Source organism: Triticum dicoccoides, chromosome 1B (assembly GCF_002162155.2).
Source record: "Triticum dicoccoides isolate Atlit2015 ecotype Zavitan chromosome 1B, WEW_v2.0, whole genome shotgun sequence".
In the NCBI taxonomy this organism is placed as follows: Eukaryota; Viridiplantae; Streptophyta; class Magnoliopsida; order Poales; family Poaceae; genus Triticum; species Triticum dicoccoides.
This window is the reverse complement of record NC_041381.1, coordinates 16,850,457-16,870,954: the sequence shown is the minus strand read 5'-3', so window position 1 is coordinate 16,870,954 and position 20,498 is coordinate 16,850,457. Positions and strand designations below refer to the sequence as shown.

General features: G+C 46.3%; 1 protein-coding gene across 1 annotated transcript in view; it reads left to right on the top strand.

Moving 5' to 3' along the window:
• Positions 1–19,449: 19,449 nt before the first annotated feature.
• Positions 19,450–20,498, top strand: part of LOC119316271 (zealexin A1 synthase-like) — a 4,744-nt gene continuing 3,695 nt past the window's right edge. Inside the window, exon 1 of the mRNA XM_037590581.1 lies at positions 19,450–20,449. Coding sequence (XP_037446478.1) covers positions 19,547–20,449 — 903 coding nt within the window. The 5' untranslated portion in view covers positions 19,450–19,546. The remainder of the gene's footprint in view (positions 20,450–20,498) is intronic.

The window sequence follows — 20,498 nt, the reverse complement described above, 5'->3', positions numbered from 1 at the left end:
GTTTTTCGCCGGGTTGGGCCGAAACTGGCGCCGGCGGACCTAGGCCGAACCCGGCGCGCTGGGGTCGCCCGAGGGGCGCCGGGGCGAGCGATTTTGGTGTGAAAGAGCTGCGGGCCCGTCGAGTCAGCGACACTCGCCTCGTCGTCCTCAGAACGCCTCGGTTTCCCGAGGAGAAATCCATGGCAAGGCTGCTGCCGGTCCGCCAGGGCGACGCCGGGCAGGGGTCCAGCAGAGGCGGCCTCGTCAAGGAGGAGAAGGCCAACGAGGATGACGGTGAGGATGGCGGCAATGTAGGCGACTTCGCCATGCTCAGCGCGTTCTTCGACCCGTAGTTGTAGTTGCGGTCGTTTTCTTAAAAACTTTGTTATGTAATGTCATGTTGGCCGAACTTTAGCCGAATATTTGTCCAGTTTGCCGAACTTTAGCCGAATTCCTTTTATTTTAAAAAAACCCGCCTTCTGGGGCGACCCTGGGGCCGGCAGCTAGGAACCCAAAAGACCCCACGCCGAGTTTAGCGTCGGCTCGCCCCCAGGCGGCGATTTTACACGCCTTCTGGGGGGCCAACGGCTGGAGATGCTCTAAGGAACTGCAGTTGAGATATACCACCGAGCGAAGTGGCCTGGGAGTGCATGGCTCGGTGGGATGTCGTGAAAACCCCCTCACCTGAATTTGAGACAGACAGCAGCATGGCCCATCTTATCCCGAGTGTGTACATCAACTTGGCCATGCATGAGAAGAAATAGGGTTCCCCCGCTTTATATTATAAAGCCTGGACCAAAGCACACATGTAGCAACAAGGTTCAACGCGCGCACACACATCAGAGTACAATAAGCACACCAGAAGTCTAGCTGGGGAGCAGCACAATAATCCCCAAAAAAGAAGCCAAAAGACAGCTACACTAATCCGGCTCCGGGGGCGGAGGGGGGAGCGGCGGTGCAGACAGGCGGGCGGCGATGGACCGGAGCGAAGCGATGGCCCGGTCGATGAAGACCCAATCCTAGCGCCAAGTAAGCGGCGGCCATAGCTTAAGAAAACCACAGAGTTTGTATACTGCATCAGTCGCACGAAGAGGAATAACATGCTCAATCACAAGCTTATTACGGATATTCCAAAGTGTCCAAAGGAGGGCACCAATGGCCACCCAAAGGGCCGGCCGCCCAGCCGCATGGATGGGCTCAAGCACCTCCCTAAACATATCGGGGAGGTTGGTATGGCACCATCTGCCACCTGCAACCTCCCTAAAGCAAGCCCAAAGGAATCTCGCCGCCGGGCATACGAAGAATATGTGGTTAGAGTCCTCCGGGGTCAACCACAAAGGACACATCCCGTCGGATGGACCGTTACATGCTTCAGCACCTCCGTACCGGATGGGACTCGTCCGCGCGCTAATTGCCAAAGGAAGATCCTAATCTTTGATGGCAGCTTAATCTCCCAAAGGAGGTTCAATCCTATTGGTCCCGGAGTTGGCATAATCACGTGGTATAGCGATTTTGCTGAGAACCGCCCACTGGGCTTGAGGTGCCAATGGACTACGTCCTCCTCCTCGGGTGGGGAGTGGAGAGCAATGCATGCTACGAGGTCCTCCCACATATTCAGCTCGCTAGGACCGGAAGTCCTTCTAAAGGCGATATGCGTGAGGTTCGACAAGGCTAACGCCACCGGCAAACACTTGTCGGCGCAGATATTGACGAGGACCTGGAAGCGGGAAGCGAACGACAGGGGGCCGCACCACCGGTCCAACCAGAATAGGGTGGCGGTGCCTCGGCCCACCTCCATTGACGATCCGATCCAAAGCACTGGCATCAACTGCACAATCGTTTGCCAAAACTGTGATCCGCCGGCTCTTTGCGCAAACGCTAGGGGTTGGCCCCGCAGGTATTTAGCTCGAATAATGTCGAGCCATAGGCCACCCTCACCAGAGGCAGTCCTCCATAGCCATTTAGCTAGAAGGGCAATATTCATCTTTTTGGATGAGATGATACCAAGACCCCCCTGGTCCTTGGGCTTGCCGATCTCCGTCTACTTCACCATACGGTATTTTTGCTTATCACCTTTCCCTGCCCAGAAGAACTTGGATTGGTACTTGGCCACCTCCTGATGGAGGGATTCATTAAGACTATAGAATCCCATCAGGTACATTAGCAGGCTAATCATCGACGAGTTAATCAGGACCACCCTAGCCGCTTTAGATAACCAGCGTCCCTGCCATGGTTCCACCCGGTGTTGGACCTTTGCCACGTACGACCTCAAGTCTTTCTCCTGGATGCGGTTGTCACTAATGGGCATGCCTAGATAGGTCGTCGGGAAGGTCCCTAACCGGCAATTAAGTCGGTTAGCAATGCTAGTCCGTGACCATAACCTCACTCTTGTTGAAGTTAATGGTAAGCCCGGACATCTCCTGGAAGCAAAGGAGCGGGAATTTAAGGTGGGCGATGTCCTCGTCCGATCCTTCAACCATTAGGATCGTGTCATCCGCGTACGGGAGGTGGGTCAGCCCGCCCTCCCCTAGGAGGTGTGGGCAAATCCCCCTAATGTGGCCAGCCCCTTTGGCCTTATCCAGTATAGCGGCTAGAGCATCCACTACGAGGTTGAATACGAAGAGGGAAAATGGGTCCCCCTGCCAGACACCCTGTTTCGTGGGCAAATAGGGTCCGACCTCGCCATTGATGTTAATGGCCGTCCGACCACTCATAACCAATTGCATCACCCTTTGATCCAACGCAGGTCAAAACCCTTCCTGTATAACACCTCCCGAAGGAAGAACCAATGGACCGTGTCATGCGCCTTGTGGAAGTCGATCTTGAATAATACTGCACGCAGGCGCCTAGACTTGACCTCATGAATATCCTCATGAAGGACAAGAATCCCATCGAGAATTAGGCGACCTTTGATGAAGGTCGTCTGATTTGGATGGGTGATTCGCGGGGCTATAAGGGCCTCCCTACTGCCGTACCCCTTGGCCATAATCCGGAAAATCACATTGATGACCGTGATTGGCCAGAACTGCTGAATATCTGACACTCCCTGCACCTTCGGGATGAGGGTGACGATCCCGTAGTTCAGCCGCGAGAGGTCCAAAACACCCTGAGCCAGCTCATGGAAGAGTCACATAAAATCCTCCTTAATGGAGGACCAGAAGGTCTGGAAGAAGCGCACCGGAAGACCATCAGGCCCAGGGGCCGATGCGGGATTCATGCCCTTAATGATCGCTTCCACCTCGGCCTCCTCAAACGCAGCGAGCAACGCCATATTCTTAGATTCCGTGACCCTTTTCCCTTCGTCCCAAATGGACTCCGCGAGGGCGATCCCCGACCGGGGGTGGCCGGCAAATAGATTGTTGTAGAATCCGTCTATGTGATCCCAGATTTCCGCGGGGTCCTGCAACAGCCGATCCCCATCCCAAAGAAGCGGGATGGTGCACCTATGTCGACGGCCATTCGCGATAACCTAAAAGTAGGCCGTGTTGGCATCACCAAAGAGGCCCAATTAAAGGATCCCCATTGGCGCTAGTATTCCTCCTTCCGGTAGATCTCCAAAAGTTCATCGTCTAAACTATACCGGAGGGCCCAATTCTCCGGTGAGATGCCGGCCGAGTCGGCCCTAATATCCAGGTACTGAATCTCTAGGAGGAGGGCGCCCTTCCGGAGCTTCATGTCCCGACCGATATTGGCCCCCCTGTTGGGTTTCGTAGTAATTTCAAAAATTTTCCTACGCACACACAGGATCATGTGATGCATAGCAACGAGGGGAGAGTATTGTCTACGTACCCAACGCAGACCGACTGCGGAAGCGATGACACGACGTAGAGGAAGTAGTTGTACGTCTTCTCGATCCAACCGATCAAGCACCGAAACTACGGCACCTCCGAGTTCGAGCACACGTTCAGCTCGATGACGATCCCCGGACTCCGATCCAGCAAAGTGTCGGAGAAGAGTTTCGTCAGCACGACGGCGTGGTGACGATCTTGATGAACTACAGCAGCAGGGCTTCGCCTAAACTCCGCTACAGTATTATCGAGGAATATGGTGGCAGGGGGCACCGCACACGGCTAAGGAATCGATCACGTGGATCAACTTGTGTCAACTTGTGTGTTTAGAGGTGCCCCTACCTCCGTATATAAAGGAGCCAAGGGGGGAGGGGGCGCCGGCCAAGAGGGAGAGGCGCAGGAGGAGTCCTACTCCTACCGGGAGTAGGACTCCCCCCCCCCCCAATCCTATTCCAACTAGGATTCCCAAGGGGGAAAGAGGGAGAGGGGTGGCCGGCCACCTCTCCTAGTCCTAATAGGACTAGGGGAAGGGGGGAGGCGCGCAGCCGCCTTGGGCTGCCCCTTTCTCCTTTCCACTAAGGCCCATGATGGCCCATATGGTTCCCGGGGGGTTCCGGTAACCCTCCCGGTATTCCGGTAAAATCCCGATTTCACCCGGAACACTTCCGATATCCAAATATAGGCTTCCAATATATCAATCTTTACGTCTCGACCATTTCGAGACTCCTCGTCATGTCCGTGATCACATCCGGGACTCCGAACAACCTTCGGTACATCAAAATGCATAAACTCATAATATAACTGTCATCGTAACCTTAAGCGTGCGGACCCTACGGGTTCGAGAACAATGTAGACATGACCGAGACACGTCTCCGGTCAATAACCAATAGCGGGACCTGAATTCCCATATTGGCTCCTACATATTCTACGAAGATCTTTATCGGTCAGACCGCATAACAACATACGTTGTTCCCTTTGTCATCGGTATGTTACTTGCCCGAGATTCGATCGTCGGTATCCAATACCTAGTTCAATCTCGTTACTGGCAAGTCTCTTTACTCGTTCCGTAATACATCATCTCACAACTAACATATTAGTTGTAATGCTTGCAAGGCTTATGTGATGTGTATTACCGAGAGGGCCCAGAGATACCTCTCCGACAATCGGAGTGACAAATCCTAATCTCGAAATACGCCAACCCAACATCGACCATTGGAGACACCTGTAGTACTCCTTTATAATCACCCAGTTACGTTGTGATGTTTGGTAGTACCCAAAGTGTTCCTCCGGTAAACGGGAGTTGCATAATCTCATAGTCATAGGAACATGTATAAGTCATGAAGAAAGCAATAGCAACATACTAAACGATCGGGTGCTAAGCTAATGAAATAGGTCATGTCAATCAGATCATTCTGCTAATGATGTGACCTCGTTAATCAAATAACAACTCATTGTTCATGGTTAGGAAACATAACCATCTTTGATTAACGAGCTAGTCAAGTAGAGGCATACTAGTGACACTTTGTTTGTCTATGTATTCACACATGTATTATGTTTCCGGTAAATACAATTCTAGCATGAATAATAAACATTTATCATGATTATAAGGAAATAAATAATAACTTTATTATTGCCTCTAGGGCATATTTCCTTCAGTCTCCCACTTGCACTAGAGTCAATAATCTAGATTACACTGTAATGATTCTAACACCCATGGAGCTTTGGTGCTGATCATGTTTTGCTCGTGGAAGAGGCTTAGTCAACGGGTCTGCAACATTCAGATCCGTATGTATCTTGCAAATCTCTATGTCTCCCACCTGGACTAGATCCCAGATGGAGTTGAAGCGTATCTTGATGTGTTTGGTCCTTTTGTGAAATCTGGATTCCTTTGCCAAGGCAATTGCACCAGTATTGTCACAAAAGATTTTCATTGGACCCGATGCACTAGGTATGACACCTAGATCGGATATGAACTCCTTCATCCAGACTCCTTCATTTGTTGCTTCCGAAGCAGCTATGTATTCCGCTTCACATGTAGATCCCGCTACGACGCTTTGTTTAGAACTGCACCAACTGACAGCTCCACCGTTTAATGTAAACACGTATCCGGTTTGCGATTTAGAATCGTCCGGATCAGTGTCAAAGCTTGCATCAACGTAACCTTTTACGATGAGCTCTTTGTCACCTCCATATACGAGAAACATATCCTTAGTCCTTTTCAGGTATTTCAGGATGTTCTTGACCGCTGTCCAGTGATCCACTCCTGGATTACTTTGGTACCTCCCTGCTAAACTTATAGCAAGGCACACATCAGGTCTGGTACACAGCATTGCATACATGATAGAGCCTATGGCTGATGCATAGGGAACATCTTTCATATTCTCTCTATCTTCTGCATTGGTCGGGCATTGAGTCTTACTCAATTTCACACCTTGTAACACAGGCAAGAACCCTTTCTTTGCTTGATCCATTTTGAACTTCTTCAAAATTTTGTCAAGGTATGTGCTTTGTGAAAGTCCAATTAAGCGTTTTGATCTATCTCTATAGATCTTAATGCCTAATATGTAAGCAGCTTCACCGAGGTCTTTCATTGAAAAACTTTTATTCAAGTATCCCTTTATGCTATCCAGAAATTCTATATCATTTCCAATCAGTAATATGTCATCCACATATAATATCAGAAATGCTACAGAGCTCCCACTCACTTTCTTGTAAATACAGGCTTCTCCGAAAGTCTGTATAAAACCAAATGCTTTGATCACACTATCAAAACGTTTATTCCAACTCCGAGAGGCTTGCACCAGTCCATAAATGGATCGCTGGAGCTTGCACACTTTGTTAGCTCCCTTTGGATCGACAAAACCTTCTGGTTGCATCATATACAACTCTTCTTCCAGAAATCCATTCAGGAATGCAGTTTTGATGTCCATTTGCCAAATTTCATAATCATAAAATGCGGCAATTGCTAACATGATTCGGACGGACTTAAGCATCGCTACGGGTGAGAAGGTCTCATCGTAGTCAATTCCTTGAACTTGCCGAAAACCTTTTGCGACAAGTCGAGCTTTGTAGACAGTAACATTACCATCAGCGTCAGTCTTCTTATTAAAGATCCATTTATTCTCAATTGCTTGCCGATCATCGGGCAAGTCAACCAAAGTCCATACTTTGTTCTCATACATGGATCCCATCTCAGATTTCATGGCTTCAAGCCACTTTGCGGAATCTGGGCTCACCATCGCTTCTTCATAGTTCGTAGGTTCATCATGATCTAGTAGCATGACCTCCAGAACAGGATTACCGTACCACTCTGGTGCGGATCTTACTCTGGTTGATTTACGAGGTTCAGCAGTATCTTGATCTGAAGTTTCATGATCATTATCATTGGCTTCCTCACTAACTGGTGTAGGTGTCACTGAAACAGTTTTCTGTGATGAACTACTTTCCAGTAAGGGAGCAGGTACAGTTACCTCGTCAAGTTCTACTTTCCTCCCACTCACTTCTTTCGAGAGAAACTCCTTCTCTAGAAATGATCCATTCTTAGCAACGAATGTCTTGCCTTCGGATCTGTGATAGAAGGTGTACCCAACAGTTTCCTTTGGGTATCATATGAAGACACATTTCTCCGATTTGGGTTCGAGCTTATCAGGTTGAAGCTTTTTCACATAAGCATCGCAGCCCCAAACTTTAAGAAACGACAACTTTGGTTTCTTGCCAAACCACAGTTCATAAGGCGTCGTCTCAACGGATTTTGATGGTGCCCTATTTAACGTGAATGCGTCCGTCTCTAAAGCATATCCCCAAAAAGATAGCGGTAAATCAGTAAGAGACATCATAGATCGCACCATATCTAGTAAAGTACGATTACGACGTTCAGACACACCATTACGCTGTGGTGTTCCGGGTGGCGTGAGTTGCGAAACTATTCCACAGTTTTTCAAATGTATACCAAACTCGTAACTCAAATATTCTCCTCCACGATCAGATCATAGAAACTTTATTTTCTTGTTACGATGATTTTCAACTTCACTCTGAAATTCTTTGAACTTTTCAAATGTTTCAGACTTATGTTTCATTAAGTAGATATACCCATATCTGCTTAAATCATCTGTGAAGGTGAGAAAATAACGATATCCGCCACGAGCCTCAATATTCATCGGGCCACATACATCGGTATGTATGATTTCCAACAAATCTGTTGCTCTCTCCATAGTACCGGAGAATGGTGTTTTAGTCATCTTGCCCATAAGGCACGGTTCGCAAGTACCAAGTGATTCATAATCAAGTGGTTCCAAAAGTCCATCAGCATGGAGTTTCTTCATGCGCTTTATACCGATATGACCTAAACGACAGTGCCACAAATAAGTTGCACTTTCGTTATCAACTCTGCATCTTTTGGCTTCAACATTATGAATATGTGTATTACTACTATCGAGATTCAATAAGAATAGACCACTCTTCAAGGGTGCATGACCATAAAAGATATTACTCATATAAATAGAACAACCATTATTCTCTGATTTAAATGAATAACCGTCTCGCATTAAACAAGATCCAGATATAATGTTCATGCTCAACGCTGGCACCAAATAACAATTATTTAGGTCTAATATTAATCCCGAAGGTAGATGTAGAGGTAGCGTGCCGACTGCGATCACATCGACTTTGGAACCGTTTCCCACACGCATCGTCACCTCGTCCTTTGCCAGTGCCCGCTTATTCTGTAGTCCCTGTTTTGAGTTGCAAATATTAGCAACAGAACCAGTATCAAATACCCAGGTGCTACTGCGAGCTCTAGTAAGGTACACATCAATAACATGTATATCACATATACCTTTGTTCACCTTGCCATCCTTCTTATCCGCCAAATACTTGGGGCAGTTCCACTTCCAGTGACCAATCTGCTTGCAGTAGAAGCACTTAGTTTCAGGCTTAGGTCCAGACTTGGGTTTCTTCTCTTGAGCAGCAACTTGCTTGCCGTTCTTCTTGAAGTTCCCCTTTTTCTTCCCTTTGCCCTTTTTCTTGAAACTAGTGGTCTTGTTAACCATCAACACTTGATGCTCCTTCTTGATTTCTACCTCCGCAGCTTTCAGCATTGCGAAGAGCTCGGGAATAGTCTTGTTCATCCCTTGCATATTATAGTTCATCACGAAGCTCTTGTAGGTTGGTGGCAGTGATTGGAGAATTCTGTCAATGACGCAATCATCCGGAAGATTAACTCCCAATTGAATCAAGTGATTATTATACCCAGACATTTTGAGTATATGCTCACTGACAGAACTGTTCTCCTCCATCTTGCAGCTATAGAACTTATTGGAGACTTCATATCTCTCAATTCGGGCATTTGCTTGAAATATTAACTTCAACTCCTGGAACATCTCATATGCTCCATGACGTTCAAAACATCGTTGAAGTCCCGATTCTAAGCCGTAAAGCATGGCACACTGAACTATCGAGTAGTCATCAGCTTTGCTCTGCCAGACGTTCATAACATCTGGTGTTGCTCCAGCAGCAGGCCTGGCACCCAGCGGTGCTTCCAGGACGTAATTTTTCTGTGCAGCAATGAGGATAATCCTCAAGTTACGGACCCAGTCCGTGTAATTGCTACCATCATCTTTCAACTTTGCTTTCTCAAGGAACGCATTAAAATTCAACGGAACAACAGCATGAGCCATCTATCTACAATCAACATAAACAAGCAAGATACTATCAGGTACTAAGTTCATGATAAATTTAAGTTCAATTAATCATATTACTTAAGAACTCCCACTTAGATAGACATCCCTCTAATCTTCTAAGTGATTACGTGATCCAAATCAACTAAACCATGACCGATCATCACGTGAGATGGAGTAGTTTTCAATGGTGAACATCGTTATGTTGATCATATCTACTATATGATTCACGCTCGACCTTTCGGTCTCCGTGTTCCGAGGCCATATCTGCATATGCTAGGCTCGTCAAGTTTAACCTGAGTATTCTGCGTGTGCAAAACTGGCTTGCACCCGTTGTAGATGGACGTAGAGCTTATCACACCCGATCATCACGTGGTGTCTGGGCACGACGAACTTTGGCAACGGTGCATACTCAGGGAGAACACTTCTTGATAATTTAGTGAGAGATCATCTTATAATGCTACCGTCAATCAAAGCAAGATAAGATGCATAAAAAGATAAACATCACATGCAATCAATATAAGTGATATGATATGGTCATCATCATCTTGTGCTTGTGATCTCCATCTCCGAAGCACCTTCATGATAACCATCGTCACCGGCGCGACACCTTGATCTCCATCGTAGCATCGTTGTCGTCTCGCCAATCTTATGCTTCCACGACTATCACTACCGTTTAGTAATAAAGTAAAGCATTACATCGCGATTGCATCGCATACAATAAAGCGACAACCATATGGCTCCTGCCAGTTGCCGATAACTCGGTTACAAAACATGATCATCTCATACAATAAAATTCAGCATCATGCTTTGACCATATCACATCACAACATGCCCTGCAAAAACAAGTTAGACGTCCTCTACTTTGTGGTTGCTTGTTTTACGTGGCTGCTACGGGCTTAAGTAAGAACCAATCTCACCTACGCATCAAAACCACAACGATAGTTTGTCAAATAGACTCCGTTTTAACCTTCGCAAGGACCGGGCGTAGCCATACTTGGTTCAACTAAAGTTGGAGAGACAGTCGCCCGCAAGCCATCTCTGTGCAAAGCACGTCGAGGGAACCGGTCTCGCGTAAGCGTACGCGTAAGGTTGGTCTGGGTCGTCTCGTCCAACAATACTGCCGAACCAAAGTATGACATGCTGGTAGGTAGTATGACTTGTATCGTCCACAACTCACTTGTGTTCTACTCGTGCATATAACATCAACATAAATAACCTAGGCTCTGATACCACTGTTGGGTTTCGTAGTAATTTCAAAAAATTTCCTACGCACACACAGGATCATGTGATGCATAGCAACGAGGGGAGAGTATTGTCTACGTACCCAACGCAAACCGACTGCGGAAGCGATGACACGACGTAGAGGAAGTAGTTGTACGTCTTCTCGATCCAACCGATCAAGCACCGAAACTACGGCACCTCCGAGTTCGAGCACACGTTCAGCTCGATGACGATCCCCGGACTCCGATCCAGCAAAGTGTCGGAGAAGAGTTTCGTCAGCACGACGGCGTGGTGACGATCTTGATGAACTACAGAAGCAGGGCTTCGCCCAAACTCCGCTACAGTATTATCGAGGAATATGATGGCAGGGGGCACCGCACACGGCTAAGGAATCGATCACGTGGATCAACTTGTGTCAACTTGTGTGTTTAGAGGTGCCCCTACCTCCGTATATAAAGGAGCCAAAGGGGGAGGGGGCGCCGGCCAAGAGGGAGAGGCGCAGGAGGAGTCCTACTCCTACCGGGAGTAGGACTCCCCCCCCAATCCTATTCCAACTAGGATTCCCAAGGGGGAAAGAGGGAGAGGGGTGGCCGGCCACCTCTCCTAGTCCTAATAGGACTAGGGGAAGGGGGGAGGCGCGCAGCCCCCTTGGGCTGCCCCTTTCTCCTTTCCACTAAGGCCCATGATGGCCCATATGGTTCCCGGGGGGTTCCGGTAACCCTCCCGGTATTCCGGTAAAATCCCGATTTCACCCGGAACACTTCCGATATCCAAATATAGGCTTCCAATATATCAATATTTACGTCTCAACCATTTCGAGACTCCTCGTCATGTCCGTGATCACATTCGGGACTCCGAACAACCTTCGGTACATCAAAATGCATAAACTCATAATATAACTGTCATCGTAACCTTAAGCGTGCGGACCCTACGGGTTCGAGAACAATGTAGACATGACCGAGACACGTCTCCGGTCAATAACCAATAGCGGGACCTGGATGCCCATATTGGCTCCTACATATTCTACGAAGATCTTTATCGGTCAGACCGCATAACAACATACGTTGTTCCCTTTGTCATCGGTATGTTACTTGCCCGAGATTCGATCGTCGGTATCCAATACCTAGTTCAATCTCGTTACTGGCAAGTCTCTTTACTCGTTCCGTAATACATCATCTCACAACTAACATATTAGTTGTAATGCTTGCAAGGCTTATGTGATGTGTATTACCGAGAGGGCCCAGAGATACTTCTCCGACAATCGGAGTGACAAATCCTAATCTCGAAATACGCCAACCCAACATCGACCATTGGAGACACCTGTAGTACTCCTTTATCATCACCCAGTTACGTTGTGCCGTTTGGTAGTACCCAAAGTGTTCCTCCGGTAAACGGGAGTTGCATAATCTCATAGTCATAGGAACATGTATAAGTCATGAAGAAAGCAATAGCAACATACTAAACGATCGGGTGCTAAGCTAATGGAATGGGTCATGTCAATCAGATCATTCTACTAATGATGTGACCTCGTTAATCAAATAACAACTCATTGTTCATGGTTAGGAAACATAACCATCTTTGATTAACGAGCTAGTCAAGTAGAGGCATACTAGTGACACTTTGTTTGTCTATGTATTCACACATGTATTATGTTTCCGGTAAATACAATTCTAGCATGAATAATAAACATTTATCATGATTATAAGGAAATAAATAATAACTTTATTATTGCCTCTAGGGCATATTTCCTTCAGTCTCCCACTTGCACTAGAGTCAATAATCTAGATTACACTGTAATGATTCTAACACCCATGGAGCTTTGGTGCTGATCATGTTTTGCTCGTGGAAGAGGCTTAGTCAACGGGTCTGCAACATTCAGATCCGTATGTATCTTGCAAATCTCTATGTCTCCCACCTGGACTAGATCCCAGATGGAGTTGAAGCGTATCTTGATGTGTTTGGTCCTTTTGTGAAATCTGGATTCCTTTGCCAAGGCAATTGCACCAGTATTGTCACAAAAGATTTTCATTGGACCCGATGCACTAGGTATGACACCTAGATCGGATATGAACTCCTTCATCCAGACTCCTTCATTTGTTGCTTCCGAAGCAGCTATGTATTCCGCTTCACATGTAGATCCCGCTACGACGCTTTGTTTAGAACTGCACCAACTGACAGCTCCACCGTTTAATGTAAACACGTATCCGGTTTGCGATTTAGAATCGTCCGGATCAGTGTCAAAGCTTGCATCAACGTAACCTTTTACGATGAGCTCTTTGTCACCTCCATATACGAGAAACATATCCTTAGTCCTTTTCAGGTATTTCAGGATGTTCTTGACCGCTGTCCAGTGATCCACTCCTGGATTACTTTGGTACCTCCCTGCTAAACTTATAGCAAGGCACACATCAGGTCTGGTACACAGCATTGCATACATGATAGAGCCTATGGCTGATGCATAGGGAACATCTTTCATATTCTCTCTATCTTCTGCAGTGGTCGGGCATTGAGTCTTACTCAATTTCACACCTTGTAATACAGGCAAGAATCCTTTCTTTGCTTGATCCATTTTGAATTTCTTCAAAATCTTGTCAAGGTATGTGCTTTGTGAAAGTCCAATTAAGTGTCTTGATCTATCTCTATAGATCTTAATGCCTAATATGTAAGCAGCTTCACCGAGGTCTTTCATTGAAAAACTTTTATTCAAGTATCCCTTTATGCTATCCAGAAATTCTATATCATTTCCAATGAGTAATATGTCATCCACATATAATATCAGAAATGCTACAGAGCTCCCACTCACTTTCTTGTAAATACAGGCTTCTCCGAAAGTCTGTATAAAACCAAATGCTTTGATCACACTATCAAAACGTTTATTCCAACTCCGAGAGGCTTGCACCAGTCCATAAATGGATCGCTGGAGCTTGCACACTTTGTTAGCTTCCTTTGGATCGACAAAACCTTCTGGTTGCATCATATACAACTCTTCTTCCAGAAATCCATTCAGGAATGCAGTTTTGACATCCATCTGCCAAATTTCATAATCATAAAATGCGGCAATTGCTAACTGTTGGGTTTCGTAGTAATTTCAAAAAATTTCCTACGCGCACACAGGATCATGTGATGCATAGCAACGAGAGGAGAGTGTTGTCTACGTACCCAACGCAGACCGACTGCGGAAGCAATGACACGACGTAGAGGAAGTAGTCGTACGTCTTCACGATCCAACCGATCAAGCACCGAAACTACGGCACCTCCGAGTTCGAGCACACGTTCAGCTCGATGACGATCCCCGGACTCCGATCCAGCAAAGTGTCGGGGAAGAGTTTCGTCAGCACGACGGCGTGGTGACGATCTTGATGAACTACAGCAGCAGGGCTTCGCCTAAACTCCGCTACAGTATTATCGAGGAATATGGTGGCAGGGGGCACCGCACACGGCTAAGGAATCGATCACGTGGATCAACTTGTGTCAACTTGTGTGTTTAGAGGTGCCCCTGCCTCCGTATATAAAGGAGGAGAGGAGGGGAGGCTGGCCGGCCAAGGGGGGGAGGCGCAGGAGAGTCCTACTCCCACTAGGAGTAGGATTCCCCCTCCAATCCTAGTCCAACTAGGATTCCTCGGAGGGGAAAAGAGGAGGAGGGGGCCGGCCACCTCTCCTAGTCCTAATAGGACTAGGGGAAGGGGGTGGCGCGCAGCCCATCTAGGGCAGCCCCTTCTCTTTTCCACTAAGGCCCACTATGGCCCAAATAGCTCCCGGGGGGTTCCGGTAACCCTCTCGGTATTCCGGTAAAATCCCAATTTCACCCGGAACACTTCCGATATCCAAATATAGGCTTCCAATATATCAATCTTTATGTCTCGACCATTTCGAGACTCCTCGTCATGTCCGTGATCACATCCGGGACTCCGAACAACCTTCGGTACATCAAAATGCATAAACTCATAATATAACTGTCATCGTAACCTTAAGCGTGCGGACCCTACGGGTTCGAGAACAATGTAGACATGACCGAGACACGTCTCCGGTCAATAACCAATAGCGGGACCTGGATGCCCATATTGGCTCCTACATATTCTACGAAGATCTTTATCGGTCAGACCGCATAACAACATACGTTGTTCCCTTTGTCATCGGTATGTTACTTGCCCGAGATTCGATCGTCGGTATCCAATACCTAGTTCAATCTCGTTATCGGCAAGTCTCTTTACTCGTTCCGTAATACATCATCTCACAACTAACATATTAGTTGTAATGCTTGCAAGGCTTATGTGATGTGTATTACCGAGAGGGCCCAGAGATACCTCTCCGACAATCGGAGTGACAAATCCTAATCTTGAAATAGGCCAACCCAACATCGACCATTGGAGACACCTGTAGTACTCCTTTATAATCACCCAGTTACGTTGTGACGTTTGGTAGTACCCAAAGTGTTCCTCCGGTAAACGGGAGTTGCATAATCTCATAGTCATAGGAACATGTATAAGTCATGAAGAAAGCAATAGCAACATACTAAACGATCGGGTGCTAAGCTAATGGAATGGGTCATGTCAATCAGATCATTCTACTAATGATGTGACCTCGTTAATCAAATAACAACTCATTGTTCATGGTTAGGAAACATAACCATCTTTGATTAACGAGCTAGTCAAGTAGAGGCATACTAGTGACACTTTGTTTGTCTATGTATTCACACATGTATTATGTTTCCGGTAAATACAATTCTAGCATGAATAATAAACATTTATCATGATTATAAGGAAATAAATAATAACTTTATTATTGCCTCTAGGGCATATTTCCTTCACCCCCATCCCTTCATAAATTGCCTAGAGCGTTTCGCCAGGAAGTGCCAATCATCAACCAAAGACATCACCCGGTGGGGCTCCGCTTGTCGTGGTTCTAAGTCTGACAGTAGAAAGGGGGGTAGGTATGGAGAGGCAAGATCCTAGCTATGGAGTAGTTGTATACGCGAGAGATTTACGAGTTCAGGCCCTTCTCGGAGGAAGTAACAGCCCTACGTCTCGGAGCCCGGAGGCGGTCGACTGGATTATATGAGTATGAACTACAGGGGTGCATTTCATTTCATTTTTGACACCCTCGGTATTGCATTTCATTTTTGACAGAAAAGCACGCAACCTTGATAAAACTGTCGTTCTTTCCTGCTCTGAATATGATGATCACACACCAGGTACCAGCTCAGAGGCTACAAATGATTGATTGACGAAAAAGGGTTTCTCGCACTATATTACAAAGCAACCAACAACAGTTACAACCGAGGGACCGATACAAACACACACCACCATCACACACAACACACACTGAAGGCAAGATACAAAGGTGCCGGGCACCAACACACCACCCCACCGACAGCCAAGCAAACTACAGATGAGCGAGAAAGACCGTTTGGAGCCGACGGAGACCACCAACATGAGCAACCACAACAGAGAGGTGTGACGGACAACAACGAAGCCAGGAGTCCAAAACAATATGTGACGCCCGGATAATCAAGTTACAGTAAACCTCTGCTAATGTTGCCACATCACCACGATTACTGTTGATAATCCCGTGATGATTTAAAACTCGTTCAAATTCAAATTTGAAATAAAGTCAAACTAGAAAAGTTTTCAAAAGCCAAAACTAAAATGTTCTAAATGTAGCAAGTAATACATAACAAATATTGGTGGAGAAGACACACTGTTAAGAAGTAGTTAAATGCACTAAAATAAATAAAATAGTGGTAGAACTATTAATTAAATGCTTGTAAATTAATAGACAAATACAAACTACTTTCTAAAATGTGCTAAATTGCTTATGGCAGTGGGATATTTAGTAATACTAATTTAGGGAGTATTATTGTATTTTATTTAAACTAAAATTTATTAAAGGTGTAAAGCGCATGAAGAAACTCCATGCTGATGGGTTTTTGGAATCACTTGATGCTTGCCAACCATGCCTCATGGGCAAGATTAGTAAGACTCCGTTCACCGAAACAATGGAGCAAGCAACTGACTTATTGGAAATAATACATACTGATGTATGCGGTCCGATGAGTGTGGACGCTCTGGGCGGGTATCGTTATTTTCTGACCTTCAGAGATGATTTGAGCAGATATGGGTATATCTACTCGATGAAACATAAGTCAGAAACATTTGAAAAGTTCAAAGAATTTCAGAGTGAAGTGGAAATCATCATAACAAGAAAATAATGTTTCTACGATCTGATCGTGGAGACGAATATTTGAGTTACGAGTTTGGTCTTCAATTTAAACAATGTGGAATAGTTTCACAAATTCATGCCACCTGGAACACCACAGCATAATGGTGTGTCCGAACGTCATAGTCGTACTTGATATAGTGCAATCTATGATGTCTCTTACCGATTTACCACCATTGGTTTAGGGTTATGCATTAGAGACAGCTACATTCACGTTAAATAGGGCACCGTCTAATCCGTTGAGACGACACCGTATGAACTATGGTTTGGCTAGAAACCTAAGCTGTCCTTTCATAAAGTTTGGTGTTGTGATGCTTATATGAAAAAGTTTCAATCTGATAAGCTCGAACCCAAATCGGAGTAATGCGTTTTCATAGGATACCCAAAGGAAATTGTTGGGTACACCTTCTATCACAGATACAAAGGCAAGATATTCGTTGCTAAGAATAGATCCTTTCTAGAGAAGGAGTTTCTCTCGAAAGAAGTGAGTGGGAGGAAAGTAGAACTTGATGAGGTAATTGTACCTGCTCCCTTATTGGAAAGTAGTTCATCACAGAAATCAGTTCCAGTGATGCCTACATCAATTAGTGAGGAAGTTAATGATGATGATCATGAAACTTCAATCAAGTTAGTACCGAACCTCGTAGGTCAACCAGAGTACGTTCCGCACCAGAGTGGTACGGTAATCCGGTTCTGGAAGTCATGTTACTAGACCATGACGAACCTACGAACTATGAAGAAGCGATGATGAGCCCAGATTCCGCGAAATGGCTTGAGGCCATGAAATCTGAGATGAGATCCATGTATGAAAACAAGGTGTGGACTTTGGTTGACTTGCCCGATGATCAGCAAGCCATTGAGAATAAATGAAACTTCAAGAGGAAGACGGACGCTGATAGTAGTGTTACTATCTACAAAGCTCGAAAATATTGTAAATTCTTCCTATCCCATTGTCGTCCACACCTCAACCGAAGCAAGGAGACAGTACTGCACCAAAGAAGATGGGCATTGATGATGGGGAAGAGGCATGCTATAGACTTTTTTTTTTGTGCAATCGGCCTGGACACCGCTTGCATTCAAAGTACGTACTGCGTGGATCTTGATCAGTAGTATCTGATCACACCGTAGGAGGATGATTGAAGTTTCCTTGCTAAGAGATGTGAATTAATAAATGCTTCCATCCATCGATTGGGTTATCCTCATGGTGACGCACACGGGCTGCTGCGAGACAAGCTTAGATGGACAAGTCTGCTTACTGTTTTCTGAGCTTGATCAGCAGTCCAAGTTTTGATAGGGAAGGACAGCTAAGCAGCTTACAGTGATCTATGAGCACTCACATGCATGGACTTATATCCACAAAGTAAAAACACAGTGTCATAGCAGCATTTTCAGTCCTCATCAATGCTTCCTGGAAGGTACCGTCCTTTATACCTCTGTTTTTCTCCTCAGTTTCTTTTTCCCCTTTTCTAGCTTAACTTGTGCATTATCCAGGAAAACACAACTATCAGGAGCAGACTCTATCTCTTTTCTACTGTGTTTATCTATAGCGAAGCAGTAGAAAGTGCGTGTGCATAACTGCACATGCAGAGGTTAGTCGTCTGAAACTAATGCTGCATTTCTTTATTTTATCTTACTTATTTTCAACTTTTCCAGGTTTGGCATGTCTATAATAAGAACATCAACACTCCATACCTGGCTATGTTGGGTCATTCTTATTATCCTGATGGATACAAGGGAATACTCGACAGTCCATGATTTCCACATTGGTGACTTTTAAGAGCAAACTGCTCCCTTGTTTTTTTTGTTTTTTTTTGGCATGGCAAACTGCTCCCTTGTGCCAACACGCACCGGTGAGTCTTGTCGTACGGAAACGGATACTTTTACCCAATCGACTATGTTTTAATTAATAGGCTACTTTTCTCCATACTTTTTTTTTGCGGGGTACTTTTCTCCATACTTGTGCATACTCACTTCATAAACTAGCAACCCGCGTGCTAATCGTGTTGTATAGACAACCCACCAATAATGCTAGACCTACCTAATCTATCTAAGTAATACTACATAATTTCCTTTCTAATTAAACTAATCAGGCCCCCCCTGATTTTTCACGGTGTGGGCCTGGGCCTAATTTTTCGTCCAACCAAATTAAGCCGAGTCAGCTAGTACCTAATAAGTTTACTCATGTAAATTACGTAGGTGTAGCAAAGTCCGACAACCCACCACTAGCTAGACACCACTTTGGTCAAGTTTGAGAGCCAACTGCTCCATGTGATGACACCGGTGCCAAGTACCCATTCTTGCAGTGCAAATATGTTTTTTGATTGGTTCAAACGAATCATTGACCAATAATTGCTCCAAATTTTTTATTTCAAATGACGATACAAAAGATGTTTGTGATATTTGTCACGATCGATCGATGATGTATAATCAATACCCCACTTCTCCCTACCTGTATATAATTTATAAACTAGCTATTCATGTTGTAGTACTTACTAGAAAAAACAAGAGTAGGTATAAATATTAGTACAAACATGACCGCCATGTCGAGTCATTCTTCTTATCCCCGATCCATGCCCAATCCAAGACACCACTGCTCGGCAGTCACTGCATACATATACTGAAACTTATCATCTCTGTGCACTAGCAGAGCTGCCTGGCATTGCCATGGAGGGGTGGCTAAGCATGTCTTTCCTAGCCCTACTTACGCTCCTGGTGACTTGGCTTGTCAAGCTCTCGGTTGGCAAGAGCAAGCCGGCCAGGAAGCAGCTGCCTCCTGGGCCATGGACTCTGCCGATCATCGGCAGCCTCCATCACGTCGCCGGTGCCCTCCCACACCGCGCGCTGATGCAGCTGTCTCGCCGGCATGGGCAGCTGATGCACCTCATGCTGGGCGAGGTCCCCGCAGTCGTCGTGTCCAGCCCTGAAGCGGCGGCGCTGGTGATGAAGACCAACGACCTCGCGTTCGCGGGCCGGCCGCGCGGCGTGATGCTGGATATCTTCAGCAGTGGCGGCAGGGGCATCGCCTTTGCCCCCTACGGCAACCATCTGCGCCAGATGCGCAAGGTCTGCGTCATGGAGCTCCTCAGCTCCACGCAGGTGAAACGCATGGAGGGCATCAGGGCCGAGGAGGTTGGCAGCCTCCTCCGCGACATCAGGGCCGCTACCTCGGTCGGCCACACCATCAACGTCAGCGAGAAGGTGAGGGCGCTCAGCAACGACGTGGTGACCAGGGCGGTTTTTGGCGGCAAGTTCTCACAGCAGGGCGAGTACCTCTGCGAGTTGGACAAGGCGTTTAAGCTGCTGGGCGGCTTCTGTCTCGTCGATCTCTTCCCGTCGTCGAGGTTGGTAAGGTGGCTGAGCAATGGCGAGCGCCAGATGAAGAAGAGCTGTGGCCATATGCAGCGCATCATTTCAGAGATCATCGATGAGCGCAAATCCGCGCGAGCTGCTGGCGTTGGCATCTCCGGCACCGACGACGAGGATCTGCTGGACGTGCTGCTCAGGCTGCAGAAGGAGGACTCTTTGGAATTCCCTCTAACCACACAGACTATTTGCGCCGTCTTGTTTGTGAGTATTTCTCTTAATTTCAGGTTTTGATTATTCGAGTGTGGTGGGT